General features: G+C 43.7%; 2 protein-coding genes across 6 annotated transcripts in view; both read left to right on the forward strand.

The window, feature by feature from the left end:
• The window catches only part of CHD1L (chromodomain helicase DNA binding protein 1 like), a 23064-nt gene extending 8981 nt beyond the window's left edge, over positions 1 to 14083 (forward strand). For all 5 annotated transcript variants that reach the window (XM_083813254.1, XM_083813256.1, XM_083813255.1 and 2 more), the window contains 16 exons: positions 287 to 442; positions 1531 to 1623; positions 2106 to 2202; positions 3643 to 3716; positions 4784 to 4894; positions 6348 to 6462; positions 6903 to 7056; positions 8149 to 8314; positions 9607 to 9752; positions 10115 to 10278; positions 10600 to 10808; positions 11408 to 11506; positions 12247 to 12317; positions 12575 to 12689; positions 12936 to 13044; positions 13716 to 14083. In XM_083813254.1, the coding sequence (XP_083669380.1) occupies positions 287 to 442; positions 1531 to 1623; positions 2106 to 2202; positions 3643 to 3716; positions 4784 to 4894; positions 6348 to 6462; positions 6903 to 7056; positions 8149 to 8314; positions 9607 to 9752; positions 10115 to 10278; positions 10600 to 10808; positions 11408 to 11506; positions 12247 to 12317; positions 12575 to 12689; positions 12936 to 13044; positions 13716 to 13794 (1958 nt within the window). In that variant the 3' untranslated portion in view covers positions 13795 to 14083. The remainder of the gene's footprint in view (positions 1 to 286; positions 443 to 1530; positions 1624 to 2105; positions 2203 to 3642; positions 3717 to 4783; positions 4895 to 6347; positions 6463 to 6902; positions 7057 to 8148; positions 8315 to 9606; positions 9753 to 10114; positions 10279 to 10599; positions 10809 to 11407; positions 11507 to 12246; positions 12318 to 12574; positions 12690 to 12935; positions 13045 to 13715) is intronic.
• Positions 14084 to 20429: 6346 nt separating this feature from the next.
• The window catches only part of VANGL1 (VANGL planar cell polarity protein 1), a 41796-nt gene continuing 39280 nt past the window's right edge, over positions 20430 to 22945 (forward strand). The window contains exon 1 of the mRNA XM_083813377.1: positions 20430 to 20577. The gene's annotated coding sequence lies outside the window, so the exon portion shown is untranslated. The remainder of the gene's footprint in view (positions 20578 to 22945) is intronic.

Raw genomic sequence — 22945 nt, forward strand, 5'->3', positions numbered from 1 at the left:
TATCTTGACTGGGAGGCAGGCATGTTGTGTCCCCTTTATTTGCATTTTTTAATGCTAGTTTTAAAATGAAGCCACTAAAAGTAATGATTACTTGTCTTAATGTAGCTCTTAAGTACTTCAGGTGTGCAGCTGTCTTTTGCTTCGTCTGTGAAATCGGGCTTGAACCATTTCATTAATACATGTAAGGTTCCTTTGTACATTTATTTTGGAAGTATAATTGCTGAAGGTGCTGCATAAGTTACTTATGCTTAATTCAGTAATCTCCTTTTTCCCTGATTCTGAATAGCCAAAGAATTGCACAATCTTCTGCAGCCATTTTTGCTTCGAAGAGTCAAGTCTGAGGTGGCTGCAGAGCTTCCGAAAAAGGTCGAAGTGGTTCTGTACCATGGCATGTCAGCTCTGCAGAGGAAGTACTACAAAGCTATTTTGATGAAAGATCTAGGTAAGTGAGGGTTTTGTACCCTGTCAGTTGATTTGGGGGCTGTTTGATTCATCACAAGTTAAAACCATGAAATAAGAGACATATGGATCTAGAGATGGTTTTTGGCAGGACTAGGGAGGGTCAGCCTGTAACTAAAAATCTTATCTCCAGGTAATCCTGTTCCTGTCCCTTGTTTTTGTGTTCAAACAAAAAGGTCATGTAGGACATTTTAGATCTGTGGATCTCTACAAATTTTCCAGTAGTAATACAGATGCTGTATGGCATACTGAAAACTACTGGATGTAGATTTGAGTGTCTTAGGAAACCACGGGACGATATAGATGCTGCAGCTACAGACCCTTACCATAACAGCTCTCTCCTTGGTACTTGGTATACAAACTAGCTGTAACAAAGTAATCTGAGGTATGAGAGCTAAAGTATTTGCTTCTCTCTGAAATCCTCATCTTCCATCAATGCATAATACATCATATGGTTTGCTAGTGCCTTTGTGCTGTATGGAAAATATAACTGGTAGGATGGAGAGCCTTTGTTCTTCTAGGGCTAATGCCTGGTGCTTCAAGGAGCCACCATGCTTTGCATAAACACCACCATGCAAGCTGAGTCTTCTTCTTCTAAAGTCAGCCTATGTGCATATCTCTTTGTTTTCCCCTCAAAAAATACATTCCCTATTAACTTCCTGGAAGTCTTTACTGTGCTGTATTACTTTTTTGTTGTTGTTGGAAAATTCAGATGAACTGCACCAAATTACTTTCACTATTTCTATATCTGTAATGTACGCTTAGAACAACATCACTGACACTTTCCAGGGAGTCCAGAAAGTTCCAGGGATTTTGACAAGGTGGAGTAGTTTTCATCAGGGTCTTATTTCTAAAGGCTTGCTCAAAAAAAAAGAGAAAGTGAGGGAAATTTTATTTGGCTTATGAAAACAGGTATGTTAATCTTGAGATGGAAATCCAGATGCAAAAGTTATGCACAAAGTGTTACTCCAGTGCTGAAGCAGTGTAGAGCAGTGTTCGGGTGTTCTCAGTCACACAATGGTGAAGGTGAGCTTTTCTGCTCTATTCTTTTTTCTGTGCTCTTTGTTCCAGATGCATTTGAAAGTGAAACAGGAAAGAAAGTAACACTTCAGAATGTCCTAAGTCAGCTTCGGAAGTGTGTTGCCCACCCATATCTTTTCAATGGTAAGAAAACACTCCTCTCTTTTGAAATAGAAAGAAATTCTTCTCTCTCTCTTTTTTTTTTTTTTGTGTACACATTGATTTTCTATAATTGCTTGGCAATGTAATGCTGAGAAGAAGGAAGTAGTAAACAACGTTGTACTTGGATCAGAACCAGCTGTGAGTTTGTGACCAGTTCCAACATATGATAGCTCATCAGTGATGAGGAATAAAGTAGGGGCCTGTAAAGCTTTGGTTTTTTACTTTAGCTCTCCACTTGATTTCTTGTGTCCTCTCTCACCTAAACAATGAAATCATATTTAATTTTATCAAGTACTTCCTAAAGTAACAAGGGCATTCTTTATAGACAAAGACCACTCACTTTTCAAACAAACATCCTGGGGGTCTGCTTGGCAGTAGTTGGCAGTGCAGACACTTAGAGCTTGACCACTGAGTTGATACTCATAGGGTATTAGGTCTACCTCTGAAACTCCGTTCTGTTCCAGGTGTTGAGCCAGAGCCCTTTGAGATTGGAGACCATATTGTTGAAGCCAGTGGCAAGCTGTGTTTGTTGGATAAACTCCTTTCCTTCTTGTATGCTGGGTATGTCATGCTGGGGTGAGGAAGATAAGGTGGGATTGACATAGGGAGAAAAGGTAAATGAAGAAGAACTGCTTTAGGTAGCCATATATTGTGCAGACTATTCACCACATCACAAGCACTGCCCTATTTAATGCATGCTGCTGAGTACCACAAGGAAGTCATTTCTTTACAAGGAGCTGCATTACAGACTGTAGAGGAATCTCAAAGATTTTTGTATCTACCCTTTAAACATTTCTCGAAACATTTAACTGTCTCTCTCTCATGTTCTCATGTAATGCCAAATTTATCCTGGGAACCTGAGAGAATATACATCTGACGTGGTTTTCAGCATATCTGGTTTGATTGAGTTTCCTGAGAGTAGCTTCCGATGCATCATCAGTTCAGTTCCTTTGCACTACCATGCCTCTTTTAGCCCAGGAGGCAGAATGCATAGTGAGCATGAAAAGAAAATTTGTCTGGACTAAAATCGAAGAATAAGCTGAAATTTCAGCTTTGAGAACAGTATTCAGAACTTCTGATCTTTAGCTCTGGTGACTTCAGAACCTGGAACCCAAAGACATTGGGTATTTCCCTCCAGCCCTCAGATGGGAGGCAAATCAAACCACAATTTGTGTTCTTGTGCAGTCTGCGAATTGGTGCCTCCTGCATGATACACAAATTCTACCTGCTCTCATATTTGGGCTGCAGTTCCCCTCTGACTACTTCCCAAAGCACAGAGCTTCAACAGACCTTAGGATGTTCTGATGTGGTAGTGGAGGACTTCATCCTCCTGCTGTACAGCGTGCTGTGAGTGGATGTGTCTCTCCTTTGGCCACACAGACAGCCCTGTGTGACTTCTGGACTTGATAATGTCTGTGTTCTCTTTGACTGAAGCCTGATTTAAACAGAGCACTCTTAACACTGTCTGAGGCTCGGAGCTGGAGGAGAGGAAAATTGATTTCCCACTTAAATGCTGTCTGCAGTTGTGTATAATCTTTGAGGGTTGTTTGCTGTGCTGTCCCAGAGATGCTGATACTATATTTTCCCAGTGTGTAAGATAGTTTGTGGTATGTCATTTGAGAACTGTGTGGTGTGGCGGGTCATGTCGTGAGGAAGAGCTTATGTTGAAGCTGAGGATCCTTTTAGACAGGGTTCTTTGGGCCCTCACCAGGGTGTATTCAGCCAGCAGCAGTGCTGTGCCAGAGCCTTGTTACCAGTCTGTGACTCCACACTCTACACATGGCAGCTGATGATGGCAAGTGAGGCTGACTGGTTACATCTGGATGTGGGGCTGAAAATGTGGTGAGGGAGTTGGCAGTGACTCTGTGAGCCTTGGTGTGCAGTTGTGGCAAGCCCTTGCTGTGGAACAGTGGCTGATTAAGCTGTTTTAACTGCTCTGCTGCTCCGTGAAATGCTGTCGCAGTGTGTTGAGGCCTGTGATGTCCCACATTTTTCTTCCAGTGGCCATCGTGTCTTGCTGTTTTCTCAGATGACTCAACTGCTTGACATTCTGCAAGACTACATGGATTATAGAGGTATGGTCTGTGCACTTTGGCAGCAGAGGGCTTATCTGAATGATCTCTGCCGTATACTGTTCCTCTGTTTGGGCTGATCTGCCTGGGGTGGAGAAGAGACTGTGATGGGTATTTATTGCGTCTTAGTAGATATCCTAAGTTGTATCCGCACAGTTGTTTGTGAGTTGGAAGGAGTTGAGTTTCTCTCTTTGCTGTGCTGCCTGCCTGTAATGAACTTGCACTTCAGTGTTGTTCTTCAAAGTAGCTTCAGCTTTGGTTCCTTGATAAAATGGAGCTAACAGATGGCAGGGTATCAAAGTTTCATTACATACCTATCTTCAGTTATATACCTGAATCGTGAAGTATTTACACTAAAGGCAGTAACTCTCGGTTCAGTTTGTCCAGTACTGAACACAAATTGTGCCACATTCATACCAGGAAATTAGTTTTTGATTAAAACAGTTGTTGGCAGTGGGGCCCCAACACGCCTGCTTTGGCAAGGTTACCAAAGTGTTGTTGGGACATTTTCTTTTGTTTCAATCCACATGGCTCCATGCCTACTTAGGATTTCCCATGAAAGAGCCTTTTGTTTGGTGTTTATGGTTTTGGACAACTAATAATGCAATAAAAAGCCAAGTCTAAGGCCATATCCCGTGCTGCTTGCTCACAGGAAAGCACACACTGAAGGCAGGAGGGAGTTTGTATAAGGAAGATCTGATGGTTGTTGGCCTGTATTGTGGGGCCAGCAGCCAGCACAGCATAGTCTGAAATGGGACTTTGTGATAATGTTCTTTTAGTTTGCCTTTCAATTTCCCCATCTAGTTTCCACACAGTAAATTAAATGCTAAGAATTTCTGCTTCAGATTGACTGTTGACAAAGAGTAATTTAGCTGAATCTGGAAGTTAGGGTTACTACTTCAGTTTATACAAGGTTTAACTGGAAAAGAACAAAGGGGTTGAAGCGGATAAAATTCAAATCAAGGCAGGAGGATTTGGCGTAAGAAGTCAGTGAGCCTATGGAGAATGAGGTAAGCAAGTGGGAGCATAGACAGAATTTCAGAAACATAATTTTTTGTTTGTTTGGATAGGCTACAGCTACGAGCGGCTGGACGGGTCTGTCAGGGGTGAAGAGAGACACCTTGCCATTAAGAACTTCGGTCAGCAGCCCATCTTTGTCTTCCTGCTGAGCACCAGAGCAGGTAAGTAAGTAAGTAAGAGAGAACCCCTGCCTTGTTCCTGCACTCTTCTTTTGTTCTCTCTGGCAAGAATTCAGGGTGTTCTGAGTCCTGCAGACGCTGTTCGTATGGGGGATTTTTGAGGGAGACTTGACACATCCTGAACTTGGGTTTTCTCACCTAGGACATCTGGTTTCTGTGTTTTCCTTTCAGCAGCTGATGCCAAGATACTTTTCATGTTGCAGCCATTTGAGTTACTTTTTTATTCTAAGCCCTATGCCTGTCCCTGTGCCAGGTTAAGCTTAAGGAATCTCACCAGCATTTTATTTCTGCAAGCGCCAGACTTTAGGCAGGAATAGACTTCCTTTAGGTAAGCTGGTGGAATTGCTTCTTGGGTTTCCTGAACATGGATGTGCACTCTAGCTGTCAGACAGGCTCAAGTGAGAGCCTCTTACCATCCAGAGACTGCAGAGAACACCATGGGACTGCCATCTGTGCTTCTTCCCTTCTCAGTTCTTCCGGCAGATCTGGATCTTCTACGTCTACACAGTTTCAGACTTCCCTGTATCTATTCAGACAAGCACTCTCATCCAGAGAGAGGATCAACACTGCTTGATCTCGAAAGTCAAACTCAGTCTAGGTTAAGTTACTTTTTCCTGCACGGTGCTATGGGCAGGGCATCTTGTATCCAGCTGGAAACAGCTGTGCTAGCAGTATTTCCATCCTTGTTATGTTAAGGGCAGAGATTTTCAGGTGCACAACTCTCTCCACTTGCAGGGATATTCTGATTATTGTGAATCGCTTGGCATGAGCAGGAAGGAACGTACTTCAGCAGGTTTCCCCTCTTTAGCTATAGTATGCTGTCAGATATTAAAAAACAAACAAACAAACAAAAATGTATTTTTTTCCTTTCATTCCATGAGAGCCCAAACTCTAACCTCAGAAACTTTTTAAGTCATGTAAACACCTAGGCTCTGGTTATTGTGTAGTTGGGCATGGTGTTTTTCACTGTTTCAGCTGTCAGTTTTGCCAGTTGCCTCTATGCTGCAGCCAAATCATGACTTGGGCAGTCTTTTGTAGCCTCAGTGAAGGCAGTCCTCGCTTCATTAGTCTTCCTGCCAGCTGAATAATGTCTGTGATCATTAGTCTTAACAACCAATCCCTTTGCATTGGTTCACTTGCGTCCTCTCTTCTCCTCTTCTCCTCCTCCTCTCCTCCTCCTTTCTTCTTTTCCCCTTTACAATGCACAGTACAACTCCTTTCTGGGCTGTTTCAGAAAGCTGGAATCACAGGTAAGTATAGAAATACTATGTTTATCCATCTCTTTGGATCATTGTGAGAGTCAGGCTTGGGGTTGAGAGATGGATCGAATTTGATGTAGTTGATCAGATCTGACAGAACCTTGCATAGCATAAATTCTCCAGCTGCACCTTTATTTTCTGCTGGTGACATATTTTGTGATCTTCTTTGTTCATAGGTGGAGTTGGCATGAACCTGACAGCAGCAGATACAGTTATTTTTACTGACAGTGATTTTAACCCACAAAACGACTTGCAAGCAATAGCAAGAGCTCACCGGATTGGGCAGCACAAGTGAGAAATGTTGCTACTTCTTGTTTGGTTGCTGAATCTCTCGGTCTTTCAGTAATTCTTTCCCTATCCATAAGCAACTGAGGGTTAAAGTACAATAGATTGAATGTCAAAGAAAGAGCAGAGAAGATATTTATGTCTTTGTTTTTTCATGCAGTCTTGTCCTTGTCATGTGTCTAGGGTGCGAGCTTTGTAGATTTGACATATTTGAGGGAATGTGGAGGATTTCCTGCACTGCTGCAGTGAGCATTGGTCTTGTGTCAAGAAGTAGTTGTTTCAGCGTTAAATTTCTTCTGACTGCCTTTGTTCATTTTGCTCTTGCCTTTTTGTTTTGTTGTTGTAAGATTGGGTTAGGGGATAGTGTTCTGTGCAAGGAAAGAGCTTAACAGCTTTAGTGCACCCCAAAAAAAGAAAATAATAAGAATTTTCTTGAACTTTTGAAGGCCTGTAAAAATTATCCGCTTGATTGGGCGAGATACAATTGAAGAAATAATCTACCGAAGAGCTGCTTCCAAGCTTCGGCTGACAAATGCCATTGTAGAAGGAGGCCAGTTTGCTCTGGGAGTACCCAACCCTCAGGGAGCAGCAGAGTTACAGGTAAAATAGAACTATAACCCTCAGTTTGACTCCAGTAACGTCTGGAAATGCCAGAGTGTTTCTTGATTTTTGTATGATATGAACCTATTAAAACATTTATATTTTGAGAGAGATTTGTGTTGACATGACAGATGTGTCCTAGAAACCAAATCTATATTCTAGGTCCAGATGTGATTTGAAATTTGAAGACAGTTCTTAGAATTTTGAGGTGCATCCATTGTGTAAAAGGTGTGTGTTTTCTTGGTGAAGAGGGGAAGGCAGAACCTCTCTTGTACTACTTGTATATTTTTAATTACAACAGGTTTAAAGTGGAAGCTGACTCATTGTTTCTAGGAACGTATCCATCTCTGTTGCTTTTCTCTCAAAAACAGAGCTGATGATAAGCACTTTGTCAGCTTTTGGTTGCTAGTCTGAAACTTGCTCGACCTTCTGTTGACCTCCTGGCAAATAAAATATCTCAGGAGTCAGGGCATGATTTATATTTCTGACCTGAAAGCTGAGGTTTTGGCTGAGAACTTGGGTTGAAAACATCAAGCAAAGTGAAACTGGGGGGAATGTATTCCCCTGTATGCAGCTTAACCTAGAAAAGGTTTGGAATTAGTGTATCCTTTCCCCCTGCCACCCTCTACCCCTCCATCAACATGTATCTCAGCAATTACAGTTTCCACGGGAGAAGTGGAACTGAGCCCATAGGAAATTCCATGCTGATATTTTTCTCTCCATTAATTTTTGTAGGTTATAAACTTATTTTTTTCTTCCCCTCCCAACAGCCAACAGGCCTGGACCTTCTGGCTGTGAGAAAAGCTGCTTGAATGCCATCAGTATAATGCTGTTTTGTTATTTAGCCTGTGGAGAAAAATGACCTTTCAAGTCTGGATGAGAATGTTTGAGGGAGATATGCTATAGGGGCCTGTCTCATCAGGTGTTGGGAGAACTAAGCATGTTAAAGCAAAAGTATTTGGACAGGTAACACAAAGAATTAGATTTTTCCACTCTTACAGCTTTTGTATTTATGTCTAAGAAGCTCAAGACACTGGGATTGGCATGGAATTAGGATATTTTAATAATGGACTTCCCTTCTCTTTGTTAAAGCTGAGTGAAATCCTGAAATTTGGCTTGGATAAATTGCTGTCCTCTGAAGGGAGTACTGTTCAAGATGTGGAGCTAGAAAACATCCTTGGAGAGACAAAAGGAGGGAAGTGGATAATGGATGTTGTCCTGCCACGCGAGGAAGAGAATGAAGAGGAGGATACAGAAAGTAAGTTAAGAATCTAAATACCTGTGTAATGAGTGACACTTGAGTGCTAGCAGAGAACACTTCCTAGGCTGGGGTTGCACTTTTGAGGTAACGAGGAAAGAAGTGGACTTGTAATTAAAAAAGTGACTTGGATTTTTTTTGTGGCCTATCCATGGTCTTTATTTCTGAGCCTTTATTTGTCTTTTTCGTGTTGTGTTCTTGTTTGCCTATCTGTAAGATAATGGTTACAATACTTTACCCAGTTTGGTGGCAGGGCGGGCTGAATTCCTTTACATGCTTCAGTTATTTTGAGATCTCAGAAAAGGGAAAGTATTCAAATTACAGCTGCTGCTGTTCCCCCAGAGAGCCATTATGACAGAATTACAGTTTTAGAGACAAAACAGTAACTTAAGGAAAGACCATATAGCAGGTGTTTCATAGTTGTCTCTGTACAAAAGATTACTGGCCATGAAAATCACAAGTTAAAATGACCTTAAAGAGTTCCAAAATATGAGATAAGAAATACAGAGCCATGGAGTCTAAACAACTAGGACAAACCTATTTTGTCTTTAGTACTCTACCTTCCAATCCAAATGTCACATAATTGTGATTACTTCTCCATAACCCCATATTACATGAGAGTAAATTGTAAGGATACTTTCCCTCTTGTGTCATAATGAGACGGACTGACTTTGTTTTGAGTACACGGTAGCACAGATCTGTGACCAAAGCAGAAATAAGGGCCTGCAGGATAGGTATTGTCCATTCTGCAGCATTTGCCAGCAAAAAGCAATTCTTTGCTAAGAGTTAGCTAAGAGTGATATTTTCTGTTGGTACTTAAAGAAGAGCAGTGGTACCACACTGTGTAATAGTTACTGGGAAAACAGCTCACCCAATGAGTAGTAAGTAACTCTGGATTGGCAGTTCTGTGCTTTTATTTTGTTTGCAAACTCTAAAGAAAAAGTTTGCAGTCCATTTACATGAGTTGCAAAGCTAAACAGATTCACTGCTGGTAGAGGTGGAATGACCAAAGAGAACAGTGATGGAGCAATGACTTTAAACAGTTAATTGGCTGAAATAGGAAAAAATGAGTTAACTGGAAAGCTTTTGTCTGAGGAAGCGAGTCTTGATTCAACATGATGCTGACACTGACTATACAAAAAAAGTAATGATGACAGTAAATGTCTTTTTCTGCTGAGGGTAGAATAGTGTCACAGAGAAGCCTGTTTTCTTTTGATCTCACTTATTAAATGTTAGTATTTAGATGTTAGTGGCTTTCAGTTCCTTTTTACGTTTTTTCATTATTTTTAAAGATCACATGTATGTATATGAAGGCAAAGATTATTCAAAAGAACCCAGCAGAGAAGACAAAAAAGCATTCGATCAGCTTTTGGATCTTCAGAAAGCCTTGACCGAAGAGACCACTATGGAGGGGAGAGCTCTCCGGAACAAAACAAACGTAAGGCAAAAGACATGACGAGGCATATGATGCTCCTGATTGTGGAAAATGAGGCTGGCGGTTTCAACTCCTTATCTACAGCTTGCAGAAAACATGTTAAAAGATTTGGATTCCAGTGTAGTAAAGTTCTTGAATTGGAAGGTTGGGCGATTCATCGATTAGGAAGACACATCCAAAATATAAGGTGCAGGGCACTAATATAAATTTAGGTCACAAAACCATATATTTACGTGACTGCTGGGATTTGATGGTTAAGACCTGTGGGCAGGTAGACAAGTGGGAAAGGAGTGTGTAGCCTAAGGTGGGTACCAGACATCAGTTTGAGATGAGCATTTTGTTTCTGTGATACTTCCTTTCTCCAGGCCCTTCTCTCAGGCCTCCGGGAACAGTCAACCAGGAGGAAACACTTGTTGAGCACGGAGGAGCTGGAGGCTAGGAGGAAGAAGCGCCAAGAAGCAGCAGCAAAGAGAGCAAGGCTTATGGAGGAAAGGAGGAAGGCAAAAGCAGAGGCAGAACACATGAAAAAGTATGGCTTGCACTGCATCAGCTACTTTTAAACTGGTGTCTATGCTCTGGAAAAGTGTATCTGATTGACCAAAACAAAATCACGCTCTGCATCCACTCTGGCAGGTGGGGCTGAGAATAAGGGAAGGAGATGATGACAAAATGGATGCAGACCACCCTCATGAGAGGGTAATCTTGCTTCCTGTCTAAAATAGAGGAGGGCAGCAGAGGGAATACTCGTTGGTGTCTCCTGTGTTTGGCTGCAATCTTTTAAAACAAGGTGTTGGCCACCTGCCTTTGTTTTTTTTTTCACTGAACATCATCTTCTCTTGTTTTGTTATAGGATGGCCTGGTGGGAGTCAAATCATTACACGTCTTCCTGTCTCCCTTCGGAGGAAAGTGATTCTGAAGAAGAGTCTGAAGAAGGAGAGTCTGGGCTGAATGTAGATTTAGATTACAAAGATGTGGACCTAAACTGTATCAAGTATGTCATGGGAGATGTCACCCACCCCAAAGCAGAAGAGGAGGATGCCATCATTGTCCACTGCCTAGGTGGGACTTATGACAATAGAAATGCACAGGACCTCTGTTAATACTAAAGCTGAGGAAAAAATCAGGTTAGAGTTCCTCCTGAATCAGTATCGGAGCTGCTCTCTGACCAGGGCTATAGCAGAACAAGATAAGCTGCTTTGGCTTCTGTTAAAATTAGCACAAAAACTCATGTTTAAAGTGGAAATGCCAAGTGAAAATAAAAGCCCACAAATGACAAACATCTATTTGTGGGAAGCCCAAGGCACCAGTCTGGGGACGTATCCAGGGAGAGCATGCATCTGTTATGAGGGTACTGACAGTTCTGTATGCCCGCTACCATGATCATTGCTTGGTTAAGCATCTGTAGTGGGCAGTAAGAAGGAATTACTCCTGCAAAGTTTTTCAGGGAACTGTGATAAGTTTGTTTTTCCTCAATGCTTAAGGTTTATTCTCTAGGATGGTCCTTTGTGCTCTATTCACGTGTGACTTCTGTTCACGTGTGGTTCCCATACCTGTTTTTGATGGTCATTCATTGCATTTGGCCAGAGTAGGTCCCTTTCCTGCAAGGGTGGTCTTAGCTTCAGTTTCTAAAAGGAGCCTAACTTGTCATTGCATTCTAGATGACTCCGGCCGCTGGGGAAGGGGTGGTTTGTTTACAGCTCTGGAGACTCGTTCTGATCAGCCAAGAAAAGTATATGAGATGGCAGGAAAGATGAAAGGTAAGAGATTAAAACATGACCTTAGGCCAAGATACTTATGAGTTTAAATCCCACTGATGTTGCAAGAGTGAGGAGACTGAATACCTTGACAGTCATATTTTTTCCTCTTTTTCTAGATATTTACATCCCTATCTCTGAAAGTAGTAACACAGAGGGTGTTTTGACTTGTCTTGGGAGCATGAGAACTCTGCATAGGAGTTGGTCATTCTGATCCATTCGGCAAATTATCAGAAAACCAGAATCACTAAACAACTTGTTCATTATCCAGAGGATGTTTTTTACAATATGAGGCAGAGCCTTATGTCTTCTGTCAAAATGCTTTTAAGTAGGATGAAAGCCATCTCAGTCAGTATCCAGTGGGGCCTTTTGTTCCCTCTGAACATTAATCTTCTCCTGAGCATGTATTAGCAGTTTTGAGCTACCTGCAGCTGGTGAAGAATGCACATCTTGCTGTAGGGGGATCTGTTGTTTTTTATAATTTCCTGGTAGATGCTTTATTCTTGTTCCAGTGTTTGTCTTTCCATTTGTGGTCTTCGAGTGGGGAGTGTGTCTGTGTGTGTCGGGGCAGGTAATATCTGTCTTGCTTCTGTGGGCACTTAAAATGACTGACTGACTGCTGAAACCATCATGAGGAGATAAAGGAAAGAAGAGTAATATAGGACATGACAGTGAAATGTCTGCTGCGTTCACTTACCATTGACTTTTCAGGGCTGATTTTTTTTCTTGTTTTTTCTGGACAGACCTGCAGTTAGGAGGAACCTTGTTATTCTCCATTGATGATAAAAAATCCAGGAAAAAAGGACAAGACTTGGTGAGAATGAGAAGCTCCTTTTTGTGTTGCTCTGCCTGTGTTTTTGAAGCTGTGTGTAATGAACTTGTGTCTTTTTCTCAATAATAGTGGCACTGAATACTGAACATGGCTTAGTGGCAGTTAAACATTAGAGAAGATGAGAATTTTTTTAGTTTATGAAAGCTAATAATTAATAATGCAGCTTCCCAGCAGCTATCACTTTATCTTGTACAACTGCATATAGACTCCATTTCAGTTTTTGCGTATTTTCTCCTTAGTTGGCCTTGATTGTAGCTCAGCACCGAGATCGATCCAACAACTTGTCTGGTGTTAAGCTGTCTGCTCTGGAAAAGGGCCTGAAGAAGATTTATTTTGCAGCTAAGAAAAGGAATGGTAAGTGTTTGTGTGGTAGAATAGTGAATCCTCATTTACACGTGTGATTGCACCTAGAGAAGATGACCAATTTCCACCTCTCCTGTGTTACTTTTTTGTGAAGTGAAGTAAAAGTGAGATTTCCATGTATATGTTGTATTCCAAAATATGCCTTCTATTCTTGTTGGGCAGCTTGAACTCTTTATCTAGACTGCTTTCTGTGAGTGTATCTTGTCCTAAAGAGTGTGCCCTCTCTTCACTCCTCAGCAACAGTACATCTTCCACGTATTGGGTATGCGACAAGAGGTTTCAACTGGTATGGTACCGAGCGCCTCATCCGGAAATATTTGGCAGCACGGGGTATCCCCACTCTCATGTATCCTTTTGGAGTGTGCTTTATTTGGTTCAAAATCTAATATTGGAATGACCCCCTAAATATCTTGGGGGGGCAAGGAATAGGTGCCACAGTCCAGATAAAAACTTGTTTTATCTGACTTTGCTGTCATTCAGGTACTCACTACACAGTAAGGACTTACTATCTTAGGTGGTAGTGATCGATCAGTGTGATTCAGTATGTCTGACAGAACTTTCTGGAAACAGATGCTCATATTCTGTTGGCAGCCATCAATGTAACTCTATATGCCACATCCATGGAAGAGATGACTGAAACTTTAGAATAACAGAAGTGACTCAAAGTAGAAAAACTAAGGATGTGGGGGGAAAAAAAAACGTTACATGTTCCAAGCAAGTTATCACTTGCTTCCTCGGTGAAACTTGGGAGCTGGTGTGTGTTGGGACAAGCTCTCGTAACAAAATAGCTCACTGCTTTCACCTTCCAGCAAAGGAATCAGACAGTTACAAGGAGGTTCTGTTTTGTCACTTCTCTGGGAAGACATGCATTTCTATAGTGCCACTGTCAGCAATACTGTGAAATCGAAAATCTGACAGAAAAACAATAGTATACAGGGCATTCTGCCTTTTCGCTTGGTGAATCTCTTGGTGGACATGTCTGGCATTCCACAGCATTTCCTTGACGCTTTTTATTAGATACTACTTCCCTAGGAATAAAGGGTTTTCCTCTGCTTCACAACCATCTTCATCTTCAACAATAGTCTCAAAGCCATGACGAGGCAATAATTTTATTGAGAAATGTGCACAAAAAACAAGGATCTTTTTAACATCATGTATGCATCCACTTCAGAAACATGGCTTATGCAGTCGTTACTTGTCTCCGTCTCTCTCTTATTTTACTGGTCAGAACACTTACTGTCAGTGGCTCTGGAGTGGAATCAGACTAGTTCAGAGAGTGTTTGGATGAGGATGTTGGCTCAATCCTAAATCTGTTTTGGAGATGGAAAATTAAATTTTCATCAGTGGTCAGTCGTTATCCCTTACATTAAAGTTCTTGCTATGACTTGGAATAATATCCCTTAATCATTTCTTTTCTCCCTTTCAGATTTCATCTCCTATCGTACTATACCTTTGTTCAGTCAGCTTTTAATGATTTCCTGGGACAGTGTACATGCACACATAAATGTCTCAATGTAAAGAAGTTGTCAGTATTAACAACGCCACATGACACCTGCATAGTATAAACTGTTTATACCGTTCCAGTTCCCCAGAAGCCCAATTAATTTGCATTTAATTTTGCATTAATTTAGCCATATAATGATGTGCTTACAGTCTAGCAGAATCTTGACCAGAAATCTTGTCAAAGGCATGCAAGGCTGCCAAAACTTGAGAAGGGTTTTATAAATGACACCCTTCTTCCTCCCACAACTACTTTTTCATTATGCAGTTCTTTGACTGTTGCAGCTGTTGGGCAAAACCAGTTCCTTAACGCAGCCCAAAAAGCTGTTTGAAAGGTTCCATGACCCTTTGATTCAATTTAAAGAAATCTTAATGCAAAGTTTTTGACGTTGGTTTTATTCTATTGCAACAGAACTTTCCTGGGTTTTGTGTTGTTGGTAATATTGGCTTTAGCATATAGGGTACAGCCAGGTAACAGTAGCTCTCCTAGTGTTTTGACCAGAAGGAAAAAGAGAGACAGGGAGGTGCCAAACTTGATTCATCAGTAAGTTGAGCTTCCAAAAGGAAATAACCCCACAAGTGTTGGAAAGTATGTCTTTAAATAGCCAATTGCCAACACGCTTTTCATTTGCTGAATTTTCACTGCCTCTGTACCACTGTCTCGTTACTTTAATATTATCACGCCTGATTTTTGATACAGATCATCATGCTGACTGGCATGCTCCACACTAGAAGCCTTTCTGAATTGGATAATCTCTCATTCTCTCTTAGCTCTACTAGAAAACCCCAACTGATTCATTATCTCCTTTAACCCTGCTGAAGCTTTTGTAAGCTAGTGCTGCGTTGCCCCTCTGTGGGTAAGACCTTTCAGCTTCTCAGAGGAGTAACCCCTGTGGATTTGGCAAAGGGCTTGCAGCATCAGTCTGACTGTGAAGACTTTCTGGGGTGAAAGGTGATGAGTAGCTGTACATTACCTTGTTTTCCTCCTTAGGTGAACTGGCACTCTTCCAGCTGGCCGGCTGGTGGCACTGTTAAGCAGCAGCAGCAGCAGCAGCACATGTTGCTCTTCATCCTCTTTTCAGAGAGTAGGGCAGCGATCTCCAGCCTGGAAAAATATTACCTTTTTGCCAGAATTAAAGGATCAGTTATGCTTCTCTTTGTCAGCTTCACTGAACGGTTAACATGTACTTTCAGTCTGAAGACTCGAGGCTCTGATCCTTCACCTCTTCTTTTCCTTTATTGCCCTTCTATAAAAGGCTTAATTCCCAATTGTCCTGGTGTGAAGACTTGTTTCTCAGCCACACACACACACCTGTGGCCAAATCCCGGCCCATCTACAAATTCTCTGGCCACTATGCACTTGCAGTGGAGAAAATTCAGCTCATGGCTGAGGTCCCCAGAATATAATGAAGTTTCTTTGTAAGTGCTGAGTTTGCCACCACTTTTTTTTTTTTTTTTTTTAGGTATTCCTATTTGAGGCCTTGGGCTTTCCTTTGTTTCTGGGAGAGGATAGAGCCCTGCCCCTGTCCTGTGTGCCGCACTGCCACATCAGACTAGAGTTGTAATGGACAGGGGGGATGGATTACTGGCCTGTTACAGTCCCTTACCCTCTAAGATAAGGTCCACAGAGGGCTGCAAGTTTCCTGGCACATGCAGAGGAAAGGTCATGGTACACAGTAGACTCTAGCTCTCTAAATTAGGGGCAAGTCAGGCAAAAGATGTTCTCTTTTTTTTTTTTTTGCTTCTACTCCACTTTGCCCGTACAGATGAAATCTACCTTATTTTTTTCCCTTTTAAATTTGCTTAGGTTATGCTTCTAGAGTGTGTTTTTTTTTCATTTTTGAACAATATTCTGTCAGTCTACTGAATCCAAAGGAAAGTCTTGCCACTATCTGCCTTGAAATAGAAGTGAGATGTCAACTGAATCCTGAACTGATTTTTGCAGGATCTCCGCCAAGTGAAGTTTTCGTAGTGTTTGCTACCCTCCACCATTTCTCTTTATTTGGGCAGAAATCGCATCTTTTGGATAATTAATTCCATAAAGGGCTCAGTAGCTTTTATGCAAGTTGCTATGCAAAATAATTGTGTCATGCTGTTTCTTCAGCTGTGCAGTACTACACATTTTCCCTTTTTAAATAGCAACTACCCCAAAAGGGAAGGAAGGTGTTCTTTTGTAGTCATGTCTTTCTGGCTTTCCTTTTCCTCTAAATAAGATTTTCTACAACACTGAGAGATGTAATGCGGCTCCTTGTACACATCTGTCATTGCACATTTACCTAAACTTCAGATGTAAGCTGCTTGATTGAGGTCAGTGGCACAGAGTGAGATCATGCACAGTTCAAACTGGCTATATGAGAAGTTTCATCAGAAAGGACCTGTGAAAGGGCCATCCAGTCTCTCAGTGAAAAAACTTTCCATCCCATGCTGGAGGCTTCAGCTGATGCCATATAAAAGTGAGCAATAACTCATATATTAATGTTTGTGCTTGTGCTGGCTCAGCCCATGCTTGTTCTCTCAAACACATGATCTGCTTTGTTTGGTTGGTTTTTTTTGGGTGATCCTTTGGGGACCCAGGAATTGGACTCGATGATCCTTGTGGGTCCCTTCCAACTCGGATATTCTATGATTCTATGTTTCTTATTGGAGACAAAGCATTGCCTTTGAATCTCAAAGCATTGTGCAGACAAATTCTGGTTTAGGTGATGAAGCTAGGGCCTATAACTTAAGAATGATCTTTTCATCTTGCTCAGTAAGCAGTAAGAAGCTGCAGAAACAAATCAGGTTTTATGCACAGGTGTAGATCTGTGATTTTGTCACTGAATACCTCTCTGTGTCCTGGGGAAAGTGGAGTTTGGATTTTGGGAAAGGAAAAAGAAAGGCTAGTTTCCAAGGTGACAGAAAATTGAGGCAGAAGCTGCTATAGATATCTTAACAAAAGTATTGCATGTGTCTCCAAACAAGGCAGAATTTGGCTCACAAAAATGATTAGTAGAAAAATAGTAGGATAAATAGTTGGACTTATTTGAAAATAAGTGAAACTGAAGGTTGTGAAAGAAAAAATGAAAGCAAACTTTGAGGAAAGATATGACTTAAGAACATAACCTAATGCTTAAAGTTGTGTAAAAACTCCCACTGCTTTACAATGGATGCTTTTAGAAGAGAGTGTGGATGTTTATTAAGCTAATTTGATTGGATAGCTGGCTGGTCATGAACTGTGCACAGCAAATCAAAATGTAAGACAGAATGATTCAAAACACTAAGGGATTTGTTATAAAAAGGGATAACGTCCACATTCCAGAAAGTGCCTCCTGTAGCAGATCCAAGATCGCTTGTGTTCCACATGAATGTGACCAAAAATACATCTCTCCCTGGTCTTCCGTTTGACACATGCTTTTCAGAGTGAAAAATACAAGCCTGAGGAATGCAGTAGCAGGATTAGTAGAATTACAAATGAGTATTTCCTCTAAACAAGCAGGTCTCTATACCATTTTGAGTTCCCTGCGTGATTAAGTCAATGTGTTTTACATGTTGGACTCTGTCATCCACCCATCTTAGCCTTGGTCAGATGATAACTGCATTTATGGAAAGAGATATAGAACAATCTGAAAACTTGATGAGGACAAAAATCATCTGGATCCTCATGTTTCAAACAGAATGTTCTTGCTTGTACTTCCTGGCATTTTTCTGAGTGTCTCTTCAAAGTTATGGATAGAAACAGTCCCCTCAAGGATCTACATGAAATGAGAACATTAGTCATGTTTCTGTTGGAAAAATAATTGAAATGACTGTTAAGGAAGCCAGTAGCTGCTTCTTGAAGACCTGAAAAAGTGTCAGTTTTTCCTGAGCAATTATTTATTTACTGAAGTAAATAAAAGGCTACTATCCTTCTTCCCCTACTTCAGTGAACTTTAGGTTGTAGCACTGGCTTTCATGTGATAAGGATTTTTTTTTTTTTTAATGGCGGAAGAGAGGCAAATTTGGAGCAAATCAAGAGGTGTTTGTGATCTCATGGAAGCCAGCTGCAGAAAGGGATGAAAAATCTGAGATCATATCCTTCATCTGTGTGCCACATCATGAAACAGGCCAAGTGTGGGCCTGGCTTCATGTGAGTGTCTTAACTCTGTATCTGCTTGTTCTGTGTATGCATCTATAAACATTCCTCAAAGCAGTGCGAGTCCATGCACTTGACCACATGCAGATCCTTCCTAAAACATTCCCTGGCCACTATGCCAGCAGGAATGTGAAAAGGTCAGAACAGATGGGAACTAAACAGTGCTGGTTTCTTGCATTGCATGCAGACAGTGTACGCCCTGGACCAAAGACCACATTTGTTTGATATGGATGTACTGGAGTGAGTCTGGCCTAGGTCCACTAAAATAATTAAAGGATCGGAGCATCTGACATACCAGGAGAGGCTGAGAGCTGGGATTTTCCAGCCTTGAAAAGAGAGGTTTCAGAGGGGAATCGATGCATATAAATGTGTATTGATGTGTATAAATATTTGATGCGAATAAAGAAGGTGGATCCAGTTTCTTCTCAGCAGAACCCAGTGAAAGGAAAAGAAGGAACAGTCACAGACTGAAATACATGGAATTCCATTTAAACATAAGAAAACGTTTTTACTAGTTCATTTCATTCGTTATACGTTTTACTGTTCAAACCCTGGAATACGTTGCACAGGGAGGCTGTGGACTCCTTGGAGATACTCAAAACATGGCTTAGTACAACCTGCTCCAGTTGACCTGTTCTGAATGAGGACACTGGACCAGATGGTCTCCAAAAGTCCATTCCAACTTAAATCATTCTCCTGTGAATCTACGATCTGCTCTGGGTATTCTTAAAACAAACAATCAAGAAAATAACAACAAACACCTCTAATCCTGCCTATTCAGTAGTGATATGCTACGCTGACATAGCTTAGCACTTTACAGATTTCTAAACTATGACCCTACCGCACAAGTAGGTTGACTCACGCCAAAAGTTTCCTCATGTCTGAGTGGTTTAAACAGATGATGAAAGATAAGCATGTAACAGCACCTCAGTATCTGCCTCTGAGCCTGTCTTCAGTGTATCCTTTCTTTGCCAGTGCTTTGTTTAACAGCTTGACACAGTCAGGTGGCAGAGGGCTTGCTGCTGGGTCTAACCATATCTGTGCCACCTGGGTCTGGACAGGGCCTAGATGTATCCCCAGCTGAGATCTCATACGGATCTCCTTTCCTCCGTGTACTGCAATGAGTCCTGCTGCTCTGAACCACGAAACTAGTATTCAGGAATCTTTCAGTCTTCCCAGTCTCTTACTGGCTGTGCAGTACACAAGCCTTTTCTTGTCTGTGTCTACTGAGAAAATCTTGAGCAGTTGCTGGGGTAGCATAATAGGAGAAGAAATAGGGACTGCACAGAGGAGGTTCTTGGTCCAAAGAAGTCCAGTTAAAGACTTCTGAAAAAGTCCCCTTCTCTGTTGAAGTTTTACTCCCCGAGTTCCTGTAGCCTGTCGGAGAGGGCAGCATCCCCCCTTGTCCTCCCCACGCTACACCAGTAAAACCATGCCCTGAGTCTCTCCCCTGTCCCAGATGCATGGGTTGAATAAGCTGTAGCCTGTTGCCTTTTGTCATGTTCCCCTGCTCTGAGCAGGAAACCAAGCTGCCCTGTAGTGAAGGTTTGGCAGCTGGGAGCCACGAGCACCCGGTGATGCTCTCAGCTCGATGTCGAACACTTTCCAGGGCAGGGCGACTGTCTGGAATGCAGCGGAGTGCCAGGGCCGTGGGCAAGTTTAGGCACATGTTGGTGTACAACGTGAGATGGAGCCTATCACTTGAGACCGGCCTCTTCCAGCCAGGCACGGGGTGGGTAAGATGTACGCCGTGCGGAGCAGGAGGCAATGGAGCTGCCAAACTGGAGCGATATGGGAACGGTTCTTCTAACTCCTGCCTGACTGAAATGGTGAAATCACGTAATGTTGTGCAGATGGTGAGTAGGGGACGGGTACCACAAGCAAAGTTAGCGCATTATTTTGGAAAAAAGGGAAATTGGAAGGGAAAAATAAAAGATGTAAGCTACAGAGGCCACACGAAGGCAACGCAGGAGCTGTCTGACAGGAGGAATTCAGTGCCCTCTGTGTTTGTCCCCTTTGTGGAGCGGGCTGTACCTCAGTAACTCAAAGCTGGGATCTGGGGGGTTCCCTCACGCCCCCCCCCCACCAGCTAGCTGACAGAATTAATTGTTATTAAGGGATGAGGAGGGCTCGGGGCCGGCCCGGGGCGGGGCTGCGGGGCGGTGCCGGGCACAGGAAGCGGAAAGCGGCGGCGAACGGCGGCCGCCGCCGGGGGAAGGCGGCGGAGGGCCGGGGCTGGGTCCGGCTGAGCGGGCATGGGGGAGGCAGGTCGGTCTGTCCGTCCGTGTGTCCGTCTGTCGGGAAGGAGGCGGGGGGGCTCATAGCCCGGCAGGGTGGGCCCAAAAATCGTGGGCGTGCAGGGCTGAGAGGTGGCTGCTGTGCTGCGGATGGGGACGAGGGCTGCAGGACCAGGGCTGGAGGAGGTGGGCGCAGGGGGTGCAGGAGGAGATGGCTGCGGGAGGTGGCTGCCGCCCCTCCCGGCGCTGCCCGGCTGCGGGTCTGAGCGCGCCCGGCAGAGGGCAAAGCCGCAGCCGCTGGTCCCGTAAGGGCACGCTCGGCACAGCCCCTGGAAGCCCGTCCTGTCCCGGTTTGGGCGCTTATCCGGGCTGTGAGCAGGGTTATCCGGGCTGTGAGCAGGGTTATCCGGGCTGTGAGCAGGGTTATCCGGGCTGTGAGCAGGGTTATCCGGGCTGGGAGCAGGCTTTCTTAGCGCAGAGGCTGAGTTCTCCGCTCGCAGAGCGCGGGTGGCTCTGTGGCAGTGCTTCCAGGCGGGGGAAGCAGACCTGGCAACCCTCCTGCTGCCACAGCGGGGCTTTCCTCAGCCCTGGGTCTGTCGTCGCGCCTCGCCCCGAAGTCTTTGCAGCTCTAGGGAGTTCATGCGTGAAGCGACACTGCCCAGAGGAGCAAATCGGGGTGTTGCGGAGCTCACGCTGTGTCACACGTAAGCCCGCTGCTGGAGTGTCCCAGCTCAGAGGAGAGGCACCGCAGGGAAGGGAGCTCCAGCAGCGCTGGGGCTGCGTAGCCTTCGGACAGCTCGGCTGTGAGCGTGCTTGGCTCTCGTCCCCCTCCGGGGTTTGGCTTTGCAGCTGGCTGCAACTCCGAGACCGGCATTGGCTCTGCCAGCACCTCACTTGACCATTTATTTTTGAAAATTAACAAGTGAGTCTTGCAGAAAGCCTCCCCGAAGAGCTCTCCCTGTGAGCCGAGGTGTTGGAAGGGTTTCCAGCCTGCCTGGGAGCCACCCAGGCAAAGAGCTAACGGCCCGTGGTCGCTGGCCGGCGGCCTGGGAGGAGAGCAGATGCCTGAGCTGTGCCTGGTGATGCTCACCCAAATACAGGATTCCTTGTGGCTGCTGGTGTCCTCTTGGTTTTGGTGAGCGATAGCGGTATTCGTGGTGGCCTTTGATGCATTACGGACATATGCACCTAGGGAGGGCTTACCACCATGAGGAGACCAGGGTACTGTTCTGGGGAAACACTACCAACGTGTCTGCAGTTGTCCTAGCAAAACTACATGTCGTACTGTTCTGGTAGCCTGCCTTCCACCCATGCCTCTGACAACCAGAGCTGAGAATAGTGTCAGAAACATATTTTTGCTGTTACTGAGGTGCTGAGAAGGGACTTGAGGGACAGGATTGAGCAGAGAACTGTGATGTCTGGCTCTGCCAGGGGGAAACTGTAATTGTAAAGGCACGAGGAGTGCCATGCTCCTCCACGTCTGGTACTGACACCGGGGAATTTGGCAGCAGGAGTGAAACGAACTGTTTCGAAAACTGTCTTAGGACTTTTTAATTTATCATTAGCCTTTATCTCAGAACTACCTGATTTAGGTTGAATTCAAAACCTGGCGATTTCCCTGGGGATCATGCCCTTGCCCTTCCTTCTTGCCAAGTCAGATATCGAGGATTGGGCAGATGGAGGCATCAGAGACAGACTCTGTCATGTGGAGTCCAGCTGTGTAGCGTGCTGCGGGGTTGCTCAGGGTCTGTAGACTTATTTTTTTATTTTCAAATAGAAAACGTAGGAAAGCATGCAGTCTCCTAAAGGAGAGCACTTTCACTAGGGAAACCTTTTGTAATTCGTAACCTTTAACGTTATCTCAATATCTAACTGCTATGGCTAAAAATAAACTTTGAAAATAAGGTATGGGTACTGTCAGCTTGGATAGGCAGAGTCTGAAGCAATAGCTCCAGGGCAGATCTTGCCCTCTTTGCTCCGGCAAGGCTGTAGGGCTTTGAACATCAGTATTGAAAACTGTTCCTAAGCACAGTCTCAGGTGCTCTGGAGTAACGAGGGTGAGGCAACAATATTTTCTACCACGTTGCACGGCTGTGGGATTGAGAGGTGCGTTTGAAGGTCTAGCAGCATGGGAGATGTATGAGCGAGGAAGCGCAAGCTTTCACCACTCCGACAGATTGGCAACTAAGGTATAATTTGCATGATTGATGGTGACTCGAGCGCCGGTTGAGCTTCACAAACTTGGACAGCGCAGATGTGGTTCTTGGAGCGGGCAAAGGACGTCCTCCTGGGAAGTGCTTGACTGATGGGTCCCGTGCAGAGACCTTCCCAAGTCACGGATCAGCTGCGTAGCGAGGAGGCTGGGGATTGCTGGTCAGAAGCACCGCTTGCTCGGGTGG

The sequence above is a fragment of the Anser anser genome (assembly GCF_964211835.1).
Source record: "Anser anser genome assembly, chromosome: 1".
NCBI classification, from domain to species: Eukaryota; Metazoa; Chordata; class Aves; order Anseriformes; family Anatidae; genus Anser; species Anser anser.